The sequence below is a fragment of the Mus caroli genome, chromosome 6 (assembly GCF_900094665.2).
Source record: "Mus caroli chromosome 6, CAROLI_EIJ_v1.1, whole genome shotgun sequence".
Classification (NCBI taxonomy): domain Eukaryota; kingdom Metazoa; phylum Chordata; class Mammalia; order Rodentia; family Muridae; genus Mus; species Mus caroli.
Genome location: NC_034575.1, coordinates 44,776,142 through 44,793,891, shown reverse-complemented (window position 1 = coordinate 44,793,891; position 17,750 = coordinate 44,776,142). Strand labels below are relative to the sequence as shown.

General features: G+C 45.5%; 1 protein-coding gene across 11 annotated transcripts in view; it reads left to right on the top strand.

The window, feature by feature from the left end:
• The window catches only part of Osbpl3 (oxysterol binding protein like 3), a 166,777-nt gene that overhangs the window by 72,403 nt on the left and 76,624 nt on the right, over positions 1-17,750 (top strand). For 8 of the 11 annotated variants that reach the window (XM_029478525.1, XM_029478517.1, XM_029478526.1 and 5 more), the window contains one exon: positions 17,247-17,482. In XM_029478525.1, the coding sequence (XP_029334385.1) occupies positions 17,390-17,482 (93 nt within the window). In that variant the 5' untranslated portion in view covers positions 17,247-17,389. Of the gene's footprint in view, positions 1-2,034; positions 2,208-3,630; positions 3,781-17,246; positions 17,483-17,750 lie in introns of those variants that run through there. The other 3 variants (XM_021164327.2, XM_029478524.1, XM_029478521.1) reach the window with 3 other exon arrangements.

The window sequence follows — 17,750 nt, the reverse complement described above, 5'->3', positions numbered from 1 at the left end:
TAAATAGAGATTTTTTTTAAAAGACAGCATCATATGTATTCCAGGTTGGCTTTGATCTGTTTTAGTAGCCAAGGGTGACTTTGAACCTCTGATCCTGGTGTTTCTACTTCCTGCCGAGTGTTAGGGTTGCAGCCATGCATCATCAAACCTGGTATAGCCTGGAATATGTCTGCAGTGGGTAGACCGAACCCAGGACATTGTTCACGGGAGCTAAGCCCTTTACCGACTAAGCTAGTGGAATATGGATGGAGCAGTGTCTAAAATTGAATTGTAAATTAGCCATCAATTATGGATAAATCTGAATGTTGGGAAATGGGCTGTTTTCTTGGTGAATTTCTCATGTGTTTGCTGCATGGAATGATGGTGCCTGTTGGGCAGCTTTATGAATGTCCAGGACTCTGTGAAGTGCCTGGGGGTTCTTGACCAGCTTCTCTATGTTGTGCAGACTCTTGGCTGGCCAGGGCGAGTGTTTGTTGCCATCTGAAGATAATGGAAAAGAGTAAATAGTTTCAGCTACCTACAAATTGGCATCTGGCAACATTGTTTCAACTGACTTTTTTTTGTCATTATCTTGTTCTGGAAGACAGTCTTTCACCTTGTATCACCAGCTATTGTGTTAATAATGAGCAGTGTTTAGCGAGAGAATTCTGTGAAGAGGGAGAGGCGGTAAGTGACTTAGACTGTTATGTTCTAAAGCTGTCTGAAATTATTTTAAATTACATGAGGCATACATTTAGGTTATTGCGTAGGTAGGCCCTGTACGCAGTGCTCCAGTGGATGGCCAGCGTGTCTCCAGGCTCCAGAGTCTGCATCACTGCTCGGTAGCCCTGATTCGCACGTACAGCTTCCCCTTCCTTGACCCTTTGGTGTTGGCTCTGTTGGGATGAGTGGCTCTCTAGAAACTTCCTCCTTCCCTTGGTTTCAGTTGTTCTACCCAGGTGACGCTATGAAACTGCTTTCCTTGTGGCCCCGCTGGCACCCTCTGCTTTCAGAGCACATAAACCCTTGAGGGTATCCTGGGAGGGGGTGGGACTAGATCATTACAGTACAGGATTTATATGGTCATCCCTAGCGAAGGCCTACATGTTTACATGTTTTCACCAAAGGCTGAATGGGCATTTTGACTGTAATTCACAATAGATTTGCTCTTTACAGTTATTTAAATGCATCCATCACTTAGAACTTTTGCTTCAGCCTTCTATTTCTCAGTGGCTCTTGTGTCCTTGCTGGGAAGGACAGAACTGGATTCTCTTCTTTGTTGTCCCCTAACTGACTGACCCTGATGTCTTAGACATTTTCTTTAAGGCTCAGTTGCCAGTTGAGATGTGCTCACAACCTGGGGTAAAGTGAAGGTATCACTGTGTAACGCACGAGGGATGCTGAGATCTAGGCTTACATCTAAGGGACTTGTTTTCCATATCCTCATTGTACCTACTTATCTTGAATTTCAAGGCCACACTCATGGTCTGTCAATCACTATCATCATGCGCTCACTTTGATCAGCCAACAGGTCCATGTTCTAGACTGTTTCTGCTTCACCTAAGGGACTTGGGGTCGGCAAAGGTGAGGCCTGTGGTTGATGGCCAAGGAGTTCTCTTCTGAGTTTGCCCCCGAAGGTGGGAATAGGATGCTCCTGGTAGAATGAGCCTGATGGTCTGTAGGGAGGAGAGTGGTTGCTCACTTAACTCTGAGCAATATGGTCCCATACTCTCACAAGGTCTGATTCCTAGCCTAGAGGCCTGGCAGGGACGTAGGTTAGTTAGTGTTGTGGAACAAACATCCCGAAGCTTTGTCAAAGCTAACTTTAATGTTCTATGTGGGAGTCAGTAAGACCTAGAAGTGCAACCATCAACACATGTAGAGGTCAGGGTGGCCTCTGGCATGGCTAGGGAACAGAGGCAAGATTGCAGGGTGCTACAGTTGGATTGTGAAACCTCCCTCACAGGCTTATGTATACAGTTAGTCCCTAGCCAATGTCACCACTTGGGAAAGTTGTGGAACTTTTAGGAGGTGGGGCCTAGCTGAAATAGGTCAATTGGGCTTGGGCCATAAGAGTTATTGCCGATCCTGACTTCCTCTTTGCTGCTCTCTACTGAGCTGAGTCTCTGAGATGTGAGCAGACAGGCAGCCTCAGACTCCCACCACCATGGACCCAGCCACTTTAGCTTCCGTGCTTTCCCCGCTTTGATGAGCTGTACTCTCAAACTGTAAGTCAGAATAAATCCTTCCATCTCTAAGTCGCTTCCTGTCAGGTGTTTAGCTTAGCAATAGGAAAGGAACACTTCTAGGAGTCTATTAGGGACAGATGAATCTGAGTGTATATATCGTTTGAAAGGAAGCTCATGTGTATTTTCCAAGCCTGGGGATCTGGTAAGCTCTGGCTGGTGGGTGGTAACAGTCAGTATATGAAGCTTGTTTTAAGGTCATACTTGACAGTTCATTATCAGCTGCTAAGAAAACAAGGCTCTTTTTTTGAAGACCAATTTCATTACATAGCCCAGGCTGGTCTCAGCATTCCGATTGCTGGGATTATAGGCACGCACCAACATGACCAGTAAAAACTTGGTCTTCAGATAAAGCCTAGTGTGGTGGTATATACCTGTAACTTAATATGTGGGAGGCAGAAGGATTATTGGTTCAAGGCTAGCCTGGGTTAGGAAATAATGAGACTCTACCTTAAGCAAAACATACCTCCAGTTTGTTGGGTTGGATTGGAGAAGCAGGGCAGTTCCTGCAACAGTTGTTGGTAACTCATTTGATCCTTGGCCCGTTACTATTTTAGATGGGTGTGTGCATTCAGTCCCCATAGGTTGGCAAGCTACAAGAGTGACCAAATGTACTTAGTCCCCAGTTCTACAGATGGCAGGATGCCGAGAAGGGCTGCGTTCTGCCCTGCTCAGTGCCAGCTGGTCACGGGTAGGCTAGGGGCTGTAATCATTTGAAGACTTGTTTTTTCATATATGTTCATGTGTGTGTGCTGACATGTGATGCTGGCATCGGCTGGGCTTGTTTCTGTTGTCAGATGCCTTCACTTGTGTTGCCTTCAGATTGGCTACCCTGAACATGGTAGCTGGAATCAGAAGTGTGCCCCATGGTCTCTTGTGTTGACTGCTTGTTCCTTAGCTTGTGGTGTTACTATGAAGTTCCTTTAGGAGTTGCAGCCTGGAAGTAACTAGATCTGGAAAGTAGGCCTTTGAGTGTGACACCGTTCACTTCCTGTCCTTCCTGCTCTGTGTGTTACAAGTGGTAGCTTCTGCCGCTGTTCTTTTCCCACTATGATAAGTTGAAATCAAACAGAGATCATGGACCCAAATCAGTGCTGTACCCGTTCAGTCCCCCCACCCTACACTAGCCTAACTGCAGATATTGAGTAACAAAGAGTGAACAAAACTAATACAGTAACCAAGTTGAAGGGTGAGCGGCTTGGTCTGAGATGGCAGCTGTATGGCCACCATTCCTAACATTGTCCTGTAAGTCACCGGTAACACTTCCTGCTTTTCTGGAGCATGAGGAGCAGGGGAACATTTTATGAGTGAGGTGACATTTCCCCGACTTCATCAGCACGGGGAGGCAGAAGGATTGTAGGGTCAAGGCCAGCCTGGATTACATAATTAGGATATCTCAAACAAAACAAAACCACAGTGTGTTTTGGATGCCAACTGAACAACTCACCAGCTACCAAGCCCTGGTATCGGTTATAGACATTCAAGACAAAGCAAAAAGGGAGTCAGAGAGTCAGCGTCCTGCAGAAGTCCTGCATACTTTACCGCAGTGGACAGAGTGAGTAACGATGGCATAGCCTACCCTGGAAACAGAGGTGCTTTTAGAGTTTTCTTAACTTTTTGGCTTTTAGCTCCCAAAATCCACCCCAGGATTTTCTTTTGCTTTGTTCTGTCTTTTCCTTCTGTTTCTACTTCCATTCCCTTCTTTTTCCAGCTTGAACACTTTAAAAGGGACTCCTGTTCATTTCTTCACAGCCATCCTTCTGTGAAGTGTAAATCTTGCTATGTGGACTTTTTTTTTCTTTTTGCCACCTACATTCAGGAAAGTTGTGCTTCCCTCACGAGGTATTGCCTATTATTGCCCTGGTGATATGGGAACAATAGATCCACAGTACGACTCAGGAGCTCTGTTTGACAGAGCTGGCTTCGAGCTTAAGTCTCAGTTAGGTGGCTGACAAACTTGAGGTGTGTATATCTGATACATGACTCGCTGGAGTGTTTAGTTTCTTGTCTGAGCGCTTGGTTAATGTATTTATAGAGGGTTAGTCATTGAGGGTTTTTTTCCCCTTTAACATTTCAAAAACGATAAGTATATTTTTATTGGAGATGGAGAAGTTTTTAAAGATGCATTAGCATTCTGAAGAGTGACTCGGTTGATAGTCTTTTAAGTTAAATAATAAAATGCAGCGTGCAGTGGCCAATTGTTAAAACTCTATCCTGTGCCTCCCAAGCATTCATCAGTTAAGGGAGGGTAACGCCACCCACGGGGAGAGTTCAACCACCAGGTTCTATTTTGGGTTCCTGGGTGGTGCTCTCTCTCTCCTTACCCTTCAGACTGCTAAGTCACATCCTGCTCAGCATTTTAATTTGCTATAAATTAGATGCCACAGCATAGGTCTGGCGTTCGGTGCACAAGTGAAATTAAACACCCCACGAAGAGAAAGGAACTCTGCATGTAAGCCTATCTGGCTTTGTGGACGACCACGTGAATCTATAGCCCAACCCCCTGAAACCCCAGAAACAGCTAGGGAGCCTGTCAAGTTCCTTAGTATCAAGTAGAATCAGGCTCGGGGGTTTTGTAGCTTACCATGGTGACTCTGTTCTGAAGCCAAGATTGAGAAATGTCACAGGAAGTGGCCTTCTTCTTCAAGCTCCATTCTTTGCAGGGCACTTTTTTTTTTTCTGTTTAGCTAGGCCCCGCCCCATCTTCTAGACTCCACCCAGCACACCTGCCAGCAGCCCCATGTCCTGTCTGCTTCCTTTCACTCACATGCTGCTCATTTTCTTCCTTAGAGTGCTTCTACCCTGGGCTTGAGCTAGAGTTACTTAGTTTCCTTTGTCATGGGCTGAGACCAGCGCCCTGCACAAAGCCTGTGCTTTCCAGATGCACAATAATGGAAGTTCCCCCATGTAGTTGCTCTTTTTTAGCTTTCAGTCTTTCACTGTGGCACCCATTATTATTCCATGTTGCCTCATAAGTGTCTGTTTGTTTGTTTGTGTGTGTTATATGTCTGTGTGTGTGCAGGTGCATGTAAAAAGCAGAGGTCTGTGTTGAGTATCTTCCTTAAGCGCTCCACACCACTATCTTGAGACAATCTCTCACAGAACTTGGAGTTCACAAGACCCAGAGATCTTTCTGTCTGCCTTCCCAACGCTAGGCTTACAGATGTGTACTGCTATGCCCAATTCTCAACATGGGCACTGGGGACCAAGCTAAGCCATATTCCTGCCAGGTAAACACTTTACCTGCTTTGGTATCCCCACCTCCACCCCCCATCTTTGTTTTTGGTTTTTGAGGTAGTCTCACTGGGAAGCCCAGCATGGCTTCAGACTAGCTTTCCTGGGATACCCTCCAGTGGGCTGAGCTTACAAGCTGTGCCATCCCACCCAGCTTCATTAATGTTTCTTTTGAGATACAGAGAAATAGGTAATAATAACCAAAAAAAAAAAAAAAAAAAAAAAAAGCAGGAGGAAGAGGAAGTTGGGCCGCACTGGACTTTCCATGCAGGTGCTAGAGTTACAATCATTTAGCCCGGGAACTCTGATTCTCCAACCAGAATATTTAGTCGCCATGATCTGTTCTGGCTCTTGGGACAACGTGGGTGATCATGCAGCAAGGAGAGTGCTAGTCCGTTGGAGAAAACGTCTGATTGGAAGAATGGCTCTCCACTGTTGACTGAGAATTGGATCTCCCCTGTCAGCCCTATTCAGAAAATATGGGAGTATTTCAGGCAAGCATGATACCTACCTGGAACTTGAAAACCCTCCTCATTCAAACAAGGAGGAAGATTTTTATCCTCAGGACATCCTGTTTCTGTCCTAGAATCCAATCAGGGAAGAAGTGGCTGGCACTTCCAACTGAGGGGCACAGAAATAACCCAAGAAACCTAGTTTTGAGGAAACTTTTTATCTTTATTGGACTGACATCATTTATGCTAAATCCACAAGACTCAAAACATAAGTGACTTTATTAATAGGCTTGAATTTTGTTTTTCTTTTTTTTAAAAAGATTTATATATTTATTATATGTAACTACACTGTAGCTGTCCTCAGATACTCCAGAAGAGGACATCAGATTTTGTTGCGGATGGTTGTGAGCCACCATGTGGTTGCTGGGATTTGAACTTGGGATCTTCAGAAGAGCAGTGGGCACTCTTAACCACTGAGCCATCTCGCCAGCCCCTGTTTTTCTTTTATTAACTGTCCAGATACAGTTACTTCTATGCTTGGATAGTGACCAGAAATACTGGCTCTCATTTCTAGGTCTAGTTCTGTGTCCTGGTTGGAATCTGATGGACCAGAGGCACAGAATGCTGTTTCTACGGTCAGGACAGAGTAATCTGTGGAATGGAAGCTGCTCTGGAGTGTGTGCACTCCGTACGGTTTGAATTATGGCAGTTAGAATTGCAGGGCCAGCATGCTACCGAGAGATTTGCTAACCTGATCAAGAGAGTTGAGCAGAAGATTGGTAAGAAGGAATAGAAGAACATTAAAATGTGATTGAGTGGAGAACGGGAGTGTGAGAAAGTTTAGGAGGGGGCTGCAGATGTCCCGAGACTCAGCAGGACCAGGGCTGGGCATCCCTAGGCAGATGGAGATGGAGCTTTGCCAGAATGGATGCCAAGCGCCTTGATAGAAGGAGGGTTGATGGCTAATTTCCCCCTGCAGGCTTTATTCTCCCCCTCCCCCCAATAAACTCTTAACTTCTTCCTTTAGTTACTGTCCTTAGAAACCTGAGAAAATAACGCAGGGGCTGTCTCCTTGTGTTTCCTTCTAGCACAATAGAGAAGCCTTGGCCAGAGACATAAAGTGGCAGGGAGCAATGACAAACTAAAGAAGTATGCTTTAGACATGGCTGAGGGCTCTACAGGCATTTCAGAGAAGTCTGTGAATGGGACGCATGAAAAGGAAGACATGCCCACAAGGTTTCTGAGTCTGTCCCAAATGGACAGGAAGTGGGGCATGTGCCTGTGGGAATTCATGTGCTCCTAATAACTCTTGCTACCAATCTTTGGACATGGCTTTTCTACAGAGTGCAGAGCTGGATAAAATGCCGCCTGTAAGTGGGATGCATCCCAGCCTCCAGCCGTCAGGATGCAGAGAATGACTCCAACTACAGGAAACATGACTAATACTTTCATAGTCCAAAAGTAAAGCTGGAGTCCAAAAGGGAAACAAAGCTGTTTGGGGATGGGGAGAGGTTGAGGAAAGGCTTCATGGAGAAGGCACTGTCTAAAAGGGTTTGAGTTGGAGGATGGAGGACATTTCTGCAGATGGGGAAGGAAAAGCGGGTGAGGAGGGGTTCCATGAAGACAGATGAATGAGGATAAAGGCGTGTCACTGGGAGGGTGGAGCACCCTGAGCTTTTATGAGTGTGATATTTTGGAGATGGAGGTTGAGTAGTAGCAGCTGAAATATTGGCATTTCAATTGTCGTAGTTCCCATGATGCTTTCCTGTCATCAACATCTGTTGCCAGGTGAGAAAACCACCCACCCATTTAGTAATGTGCATCAAGTGGCAGAGAGCTGGAGTCCAAGGACCTCCGTACAACGGTATCGGTATCGTGGCAAGTGTCACACGCCGGCTTTGCAATGTCTACTTACCCTCTGCAGCTTGGGGATAAGAAGCAGGAGGGAAAAAGCCTGGGCAGTGACTAGGTCATGGGACTATGAGATGAGTAAGTAAGTAAGCAAGGAGAGAAACAGGATCCGTGGTTTTGAGAATAAAAGAATATAAAGCCAGTCGGAGGTGATGAGCATAGAGGAAGCCACTCTTGGTATTTGGGATCTGGGAGGAGTCTGTTTGGATGAGGGCTGTGTGGTTGGTTGGGAAATCAGAAGCAGGTGTCAGCTTGACCGCCAAGAGAGTTACTAGGAGCCTTGATGTTGGAGGGATCAATACTGGGCCTCTGAGCAGGCTGTGGGGAGGGGAAAGAGCTGGGTGTGAGCTGCCTTCCTTCCCGAAACTCTGGGCACAGGTAAGATTGCCGAGAGTGGAGTGGTCTAGGAAGAATACATGAGGGCAAAACCTTCATAGATGCCTCTGGTAGCGCTTGTACATCCCATGAGCACTGCACAGGATAGCTAAGGCATGGAAACAACCTAAGGCCCGGGGACCCGTGAATGCATCAAGAACCCAGTGCCAGCATGTGGCCTGTCATACAACCAGAACAATCCTATTGCAGACAAAAGCAAGGATCATGTGTTAAGTGAAATTGGCCAGTTGCATAAAGAGGAACACTGGGCAGCCTCACTTATGTAAGCTGTCTGAAATAGTCACACTCAGAGACGCAGCGATGGGAGGAGGGAGAGAACAGGACGTTGCTGGGCTGGTTACAGGGTTGTGTTTCTGCAAGGTAAGCTCTGGAGATCTGGTGAGCAACCTCCTGCCTGTCGATAAGAAGCCTGCGCGGTACACCCGAAGTCTGCTAATTCCACGTTAAGTACTCAGCCCACAGTAAAAGTAGACACAGAGAACCCATTAGATGCTGCACCTACAGATACAGGTTTAAGAGGAAGCAGAAAACACATTCTCCAGCACATGACCTGGGAAAGCCCCAGGGTGGTTGCACAAGCATGCTAGAGTCATGTCTGCAGAGCTAAGGTTTGCAGTGAGCTGGGCTCATAAGAGAAGCTGGAAAGCCCGAAGACGTCTATAAGGCTGGAGCCCAGACCCAGAGCAAAAGCTGCTGGGTTTGGTTCTCTTTTTCTTCTTCTTTCCATCTTTTTCTAAGGAGAGCTAACTGGACAGTACAGGCTGAACATGGGGACCATCACTCGCTATGGTGAGGCAGCTGGAGACAGGTGCCCTGCTGAGTCAAGCGACCCAGGGTGGTTTGGCCCCAGCACACAGCAGAAGACATGTTCCCTCAGTCTTCTTGGGTGGAGAAACTGTTGGGTATAATGATTGAGATTGGTACGAGGTACCCAGCGTGGGTGGCCTCTAGGAAGACTGTTAAAGGGACTATCTGAAAACTCTAGACTAATACGCAACCCTGGTTGCACACTTTGATCTCCAGACCAGAATTTACGAGAAGCTACTTCTACCTCAGCTTGATTCTGGAGTTACGGCTGGTGTGGTTCAGGCTCCCACAGACACTGACCGGCATCCAGCGGTGAATCCTAACTCAGCACAGGGTTCTGTCCATCCACTCTGAGATGCTGGAGTGACTTATCATCCAGCAGACCAGCAGCTCACCCTTAGGAAAGGAAACGGTTTGGGTTCTGCTTAAGATGTGCACACTCACCCTAGATTCCTTTCGTGGCTATGTTACTGGATCATCAGAATATCTCAGTGCGGTGCTCTTACTTCTTCAAACTTAAACCTGAGGGTTGGAGGGGGAGACCTGTCCCAGAACCAGGAAGAAAAGATTTCTCAATACCATAGAGGTGATTGGTGTGATGGCTTGAATAAGAATGGCCCTCATAGGCTACTATATTTGAATGCTTAGTCATCAGGGAGTGGCACTATTTGAGAAGGACTAGAAGGTGTGGCTTTGTTGGAGAGGAAGTGTGCCATTGGGGTGGTTTGTCTTTTTGTTTTTTGTTTTCTGGTTTTTGTTTTTGTTTTTTGTTTTTTTTGTTTGTTTGTTTTGTTTTTCTTTTGAGGTAGCCACCCTAGCTCATCTGTGTTTTGGTTTTCTAGGGAGTGGCACACCAAATCTTGCCTCATGATTTATAGAGTAGGACACCAAATCTTGCCTCATGATTTATAGAGTAGGAACAGGGATTAGAAACATTTGGAGTTGGTATTCTCCCCCCACTGGTTAAGGAATGGATAAACAGCCAGCCCCAATGTGCCTTGGAATGGTGGTGAGAGTCTCCTCCAACCTCCCAAGAAATAAATACCAGAGACGTTGGATCCTATGCTGAGGATAAAATATTAATCTGTCCAAGTGGTGCCTCAACGTGTGCATCAGAATCACCGGGAGGACAGGTTATACCAGGCCCCTGAGCTCTGCCCTCTTTTGAAGATTCTATAATCTGTGTTGGAGTCTGGTACTATCAATTTCAAATAAGTTCCAGCACCACTACTGGAGGTCACTGTATAAGGAACAACTACCACATCCACGCTCAGGGCCTCTGCATGGCTAAGCCAGAGGAAAGGATTCCTGCATCCACTCACAAAGACTCCACAGGATTGGGATGGGCCACTGTAGGTGTCTTGAGTGCATTGGCCTACGAAAGCCGTAATGACAAATGCCTCAGGAGGCATGTGGGACCAGGAGTCCAGTTGCTGATTCAGGGATCTCAGAGATGCTGAGATGAGGACGGATCCATGAAAGACACTCAGGTGTTCCTACGTCACTTAGTGACCCTTGGATGAATAAAACCTTTATCTAACTCAAGGAACATGCTGATCTGAACAAAATGTAATAGCTTCCCTGTCATACACAGAATGGTCACTTATAGCCAGCCATTCTTCTTTTACTGTGGCTTTTTCTAGTAAAATGCACCAAGCTTAGAGTACATATAGAACTGTATTTTGGAAAATACGGAACTACCACCTGGCTTGAGGAACAGAACTTCTGCAATTCCCAGCAGCCCCTGCGGCTGATCCTCCTGTAAAGGGAAGTGCTGAAAAATCTCTCCTAATTCCTGTGCTGCGCTGGAGTGGCCTCACAGGTTCTGTGTATCTGCCTATTACAAGTGTTTGATCTATGACCAAATTCAGTGTAAGGCCTGCTTTCAAGTCGTCGTTATCACCAAGAAGGAGGGGACCCATTAACTCGCCCCTTCTTCTAAATCATGGAGCCTGCACATCCAAAGTGCAAAGCCAAATACTGAGGCCAAGGCGAAGTTACCCCACCAGGCCTCAGAGCTGGGCTGAGGCCTGCCTATCACTGTTCAGCTTCTTTAGAAAGCTCTCAGATCAAGCTGGTGGAAAACCAGTTGTATCTACAAGTCTAGTGAGCATAATTTATGCAAACACATGCCATTTGGGGGCTTCTACTAAGGAAAAGAGAATAGAGTTCTACCAAAAATGGGGGGGAGGCAGCGAGATGGCTCTTCAATTAAGAGCATTTGCTGCTCTTGCAGAGGACTTGGCTTTGATTTCCCAGAGGGTGTCTCATAATCACCTGTAACTCCAGTTCCAGAGGCTGCCACGCCCTCCTCTGATTTCAGTATGAGAGTGCTTGGCCCATACAGAATACACAGCTATACATTTGGGCAAAATGGTCACACACAAAAAAAATAAATAAATCTTCTGGGAAAAAATGTCTTAAATAGGTAAGAATAACAACCAACGTATCTCTAAGATGAGCCTAAGAAACAAACAAACAAAAAAACCCTTCACATTCAGTTATCTGGGAAAGAAAATGGAGATGTTATCTGGGAATGAATAGAGGGAGGTATGCACAACACAGCGTGCACAGGCCTTGGAGAGATCCAGGCCTGGTTTGAGCTGATGCTGTCCTACTTCAAGCTGTAACTCAAAAAATAAATCACAGTCACTGTTTCTTGTTTTGGTGGAGGGTGTTTCCTATGCAAACAGGAAATAGCACTATCTCAGTACTCAATACTCAGTACCTCTCAGGATGCCATAGGACTGAGTTCAGAAAATGGGGTTAAGATGTTTGGTTTGGGTAGACGAGACAAAGCTGAGCCCCATCCCCTCCTTTCCTGGCTTCTGAAGCCCAAGACCGCTACGCCTCTTTCAACTCAAAGAAACTAAAGACCTTTTTCCACAGTTACCATTTCCCCAAATGCACACGCCATTGAGGACAGGCTATTTGTAGAAATAGTTAAACCAATGTTCTTCCTCTAGAAGAAGACCGAAAAGTCACACACCTCATCACCACCGGCTGTTCTCAAAATCTATAAGGATGAGGCAGATGGCTCAGGCCATAATGTACTTGCTATGCAAGCAGAAAGAAGTGAGTTCAGATTCCAGCACCCACATGGAAGCCAGATGAGGTGGCGCAGGCCTATAATCTGAGCACCCGGTAAATGGAGACAGGTAGATCCCTAGGGCTAGTATGCAGGTAGTTTACCTGAATTAGCGAGCTACTGAGTCAGTGAGAGACCTTGTTTCAAAAACTAGGGTGGGGAGTGATCCATCAGAAGCCATGTTGGCAAGACCCATGGGTGTAGTGTGGAACAGGGCCCAGTGCTTGGCAGTGGTACCCAAGTTTGTGCCTGAACCATTCATTTGACTAAACAAAAAGTACAAAGCCACCACCAGTCACTCACAGGACTGTGGTACCCAGGGGTGAGTTCTCACCCAAAGCAAGCATTCTTTCTATAAGACCTGCACATTTTCACTGTCCACCCCTCCCATGATGGGAAGGACATACTGCCTTATTTGCTAAACTATAACTGCTTTATTTGCTAAACTATAGCTGTCCACTGCTTAGAAGTGAAATTATCTCACTGCAACTTCCACACACAGCTTCTAATTTCCTCTTCCAGACACAGCTTCTAATGTCCTCTCTGTAACTAGAGAGGAAAGGATTAACCACTTGCCCACCATGACTTACACCAGAAAGACCACCACTTTCACCTTCCACCACCAGTACACAAACAGCCAGCCACATCTTTTGAACATGTGTGTACGTGTGTGCCTGCATGTAAGTCTGTGGGCCACATGCGTGCATGCAGATGCCCATGGAGGCCAGAAAAGGGTGTCAGAACTCCTGGAACTGGAATAGGGGTTACAGGTGGTTGTGAGATGGCCTACGCCGGTGCTGGGAACTGAACCCTGACCCTCTGAAAGAGCAGCGAGAGCTCTTAAATGCTGAGCTCTATCTCCAGCCCCTATGCAGTCATGGCCTTGTTAGTCATTTTTCATGGGTCATCTCCAGCCCTTACGAGTACAAATGTGGAACTCTCATAATCTCTTTGTGCTTCTCCTACCAAAAGACAAGATTCAGGTGTGTTCCAGAGAGACTCTAAGGCTACAGTCACCTCCCTGCCTTGAGCACACTGAAGCTGTGTTTATTTCTTTGTATGCTCATATGTTTCTTTAAAAAAAAACTTATTTATTTATTTTTATATGTGTACACTGTAGCTGCCTTTATACACACCGGAAGAAGTTATGGGTTCCTGTTACAGATGCTCTGAGCCAACATATGGTTGCCGGGAATTGAACTCAGGTCTTCTGGAAGAGCAGTCAGTGCTCTTAACCGCTGAGCCATCTCTCCAGCCCTGCTTGTTTATTTCTTAAAACAGTGTCACTGTATATAGCCCAGGCTGTCGTGAATCTCTCAATCCTCTTGCCTCTGCCTCTAAGTGTAGGATTCTAGGCTTGTGCCACTATAAGCAGCAATTCCAATTATGAATTAGGCTTTGGGCCTTGACTTTAGCACTCATCAGTCTCTGGCTCTGTTGTCCTTACAAGGATGGGCAAGTCATAGAAAATGCTGAGAAGCTGGGCTCGTTCCTCCTGAGCAAGACTTGTTTCCCTCCTTTAACTGACACCCGGGATGTGACCATTTTCTTATGGTCAGTGCTGTTAAGTTCTATTGTGTGAATGCAGGCCTGCATTTGGATAACTTCGAGTCATGGCCGTTGTGTAACGCATTCCCAGGGTGGTTTGTATGAGCACTGTTTGAGACACGTATCTAATCTCCTCGCTCTTCTCCTCTTCCTCTAGACCAATACTTCCATCTGCGGCTGGGAAATGGCAGACATTCCTGTGTTCTCCTTGACTCTATAAGACTCGAGGCATTGCTCCTTTATTCTTTGCTCTGAGAATTAAACACATCTTCTTCCTATGAACTCCATTTGTCTTTTAGAGGGCAGCAAATCCTGGGGAACAAAATAGCAGTAATTTAGCATTACTAAAGCAGTATATTCATATTCCCAGACTGCTTTACTAATGGTTATGGGGGGAAATCAGGGGGTGGGGGAGGGGGAAAGATGGGTGTGGTGGATGCTAACCCTAAGTGCCAATTCAATGGTTTTAGCCCACAAAGAGCCTACCGATTAGTTCCCTCCAAACTGAGATTGTGAGTCAGAAGATAAAAGCGACCCCTTCCATCAGTTGCCTGGGTTGGGGTCTGGGCTTCTCCTTCGGCAGGGTTTTATAATTCCCATGACTCATTCTATTACCCAAGGTCCTGTCCCTCCCCCATGTTTCACACACACCTTTCCTCCCATGCTCTCCTTTATCAGAACCGCTGGCTTAGAAAAACAAAACCTGCCACACATGACAGAAATCCTTTGTTAGTATTCCTAGTCCACTGTGGACATGTTGCCATAGTGATGGCTGTACACACACACACACACACACACACACACACATACACACACACACACACAGGCACACACATTTGCTCAGTTATTGAGGGTACCATTGATTTCTTCTCCCCCACCCCTTCTCAGACAACAGTCAACACTGTTAACTAAACAAACTATTAGTGTCTTTGCAGCTTTTCTTGGCACTTTTAGCTAGTTTAATTTGCTTCTAATTCGGCTATACTTAGTCAGGCCCTGTAAGCAGAGCTAACTTTTTATAAAGAGCCAGTCTTGTTTGCTTTCAGGCTTATTCATTGTTAGAGCCAACTTGTAACGATTCCAGAGATGGAGAGCATGCTGGAGTAACGTGGTGTGCTAGTTTCTTTCCTGTTGCTGCTATGATAAAATACCTCGACCAAGTCAGCTTATAGATGGCAAGCTTTTTATGGGCTTATGGTTCCAGAGGGATGAGTCTATGATGGGGGAGTGTAGGCATGGCTGAAGGAACCGGAAGCTGAGGGTTCACGTCTTCAACCGCAAGCACAAAGGAGAGAGAGAGAGAGAGAGAGAGAGAGAGAGAGAGAGAGAGAGAGAAGAGAGAGAAACAGAGAAACAGCAAGGAGAGTGAGATTTGAAGCTCTTTAAGCCCACACCCAGTGACATAGCCCTTCAGTAAGACCACACCTCCTAAGCCTCCAAAACCAGGGCCACCAAGTGTTCACATGCATGAACCTGGCAGGGAGCAGGGGAGCAGGGAGGAAAGGGGTGGGGGGGTCTCCAAGCTATCACTCATGGAACTCGGCTTCTATGGCTTATAGGTCCCTTAATTTGTTTTCTGAGATTTAGATAGTTCACTACATTGCTTTGATTTTTAGCGTATAATATAATCATTTTTAGAGAGCAAAATGCCTAAAAGACATTATAAAAGACTTGAGTATTTAATAATCCCATTTGATATCCTATCTGATTAGTTGGTTTCAGGGCAATCATATAAGCGTTCTTCTTTAAAAATTAAACCATGTGAACACTCTGAGGGGGTTGCAAAATTAATTGAATTTAGTGTGTTTAATAAGGCCTTGGCCTTCTGCACCCCAAGACAGGTCATCCATTGCCCTTAACCCAAGACTGGGGATGAAGATGGGGTTTCCTGGGATTTCTCCTCTATGCAGTGTGAGGGGCTGTTTCTAGGTGTAGACTTGCTTTAGTTACAGAAATGGCAGTTGACAGCCTCAATAGCTACTTGGACACGGGGTGGGGTGGGGGAAGGGTTACCGTCTAGGCCCTAGTCAGTGTTTTTTCCCACTGTACATACTCTGCACCTGGTGTCTGATACATCAGAGGTGGTGTAATGGCTCTTACTGCTGCACCTGGCCATGGTGGGGGTGGCACACCTATTTCCAATTCCATGCTTAAAGGGCTAAGATAGTGCCTCCATCTCGCTATCTGTGTGATCTGGCTAGAGACCTAACTTACTAGAAGCTCTCTGGTCTTCTCTGTAAAATAGAGATAATACCCTCCCATCAGACTGTTAAAGAATGAGACAGTATTTGTGGGAATCCTTCTGGCAATCGGCTGTTGTAGTATTTGGCAGAGTATCGTGCACCCTACCCGTGGATCACTGTTTTGATTACTATTGTGCTACCAGATGTGGGAGATTCTGTTACCCCCACCCCCACACCCTCTCCAGTTTTTGTTATGTCGCATTATAGATGCCTTTAGACGGAATTAAAAACTTCTTTGGGATAAGAAACACACTGCTGTTCTCTAAAAACAAAACAAAACAACAAAAAGAGCAAAACCCCCAAAGAATTAAAAAATCATTAGGATTCCATTGACGTCATCTTTTCGGTAATTCCAACTGTGCATTTCAGTGACATTTAGCAGTTTTACAGTGTTGTACAACCGTCATCACCCTCTAGTTCCAAAACACTTTTATCACCCCCTAAGGGACCTATAACTGTGTAAGCGGTTACATCCAGTCTCTCCCTGACCCTAGCCCCTGGCAGCCACAAAGTGACCTCCTGACTCTGTGGTTTGCCGACTCTGGACATGCCATAGTCACAGAATGTTATCATATGGCCTTTTCTGATTGGCTTCTTTCACTTAGCATGGTGTCTGCAGTGTTTCTCCATGTTGTATCGTCTGTGAGTCCTTTGTTCTATTCAACATCTGGATAATATTCTCTCACTGGTTATTTTAGATGTAGTCTACACACTCATCAATTCAGGGTCCTTCCTTTGGCTATTACAAATACTGCTGATACGAGCAATAATCTGGAATTTTTCCTTTGAACACTGATTTTCAATTTTTTTCAGAAATAAAAATTGTATATTGTATGATAATTTTGTGCTTATATTTTTTGAGAAACTGTCAAACTCCTCTCTGCCATGGGTGTGCATTTTATGTTCATACCAGCTATGGTTTCTAATTTCTTCATATCCTTCACAATGTCAGTTGCTGCTGCTGCCGCTTCTCCTTCTCCTCCTTCTCCATTTCTTCTTCCTATTGTTATTATTATAGTAGTAGTGTTGTAGCGATAATAATAATATAAAATAGTGTCTCCCTGTGGTTTGGGAATGCTTTGTGGTACTAGTTTTATAAATCTATGTTTTCAAATTAGCATATTAATGTTCTTAAACCTGTCACATTTCAAAGCTATCTGAGAAAACACATATACAGAATTTCTTATAGGAGGCGATGTGACGTGTCTTTGGACCACTGGAGTCTGTAATATGTGACATGTCTTCGCCACTGTGTAGCTAAGAAGAGGTGATGTCTGCCCTCTGTAATTCTCTTCTCTAATTATTATTAATTTTTTTATTTTTTTATTTTTTTTGGTTTTAGAGATTTCCTCGGAGACTTCCAGAATGGCTTTTAGACACATTGGGTAAGAGCGGGCACCTGCCTGCGAGGACTTCATACTCTCAGCTCCACCATCTTCCCATGGCATTTTGACTGCGCTGAGCCCAAAGGACCAGCTCTTCACAATGAGTGACGAGAAGAACCTCGGTGTGTCTCAAAAGTTGGTTTCACCTTCAAGAAGCACAAGTAGTTGCTCCTCCAAGCAAGGAAGCCGGCAGGTAAGGTTTGACTACTGTGGCTCTGACTTGTAGGTACAGATGTGTGTTCACTGGGAGATGCCACATCTCAGTTTAAGAGCAAGCCCTTGTCTTCATATCTGGTTACGTGAGGAGAATCAGTTCACGTTCCTCCCAGGGGCTGAGAATGCATTTGGCTCTTTGTGTTGTTTTGCTCAGCCCTTGCAACTGTTTACCAACATAGACACTGACATTCCCATTTTTCCTCCAAGGAAACTCAGTCATACAGGCCAGATTATGTGCCCCAGTG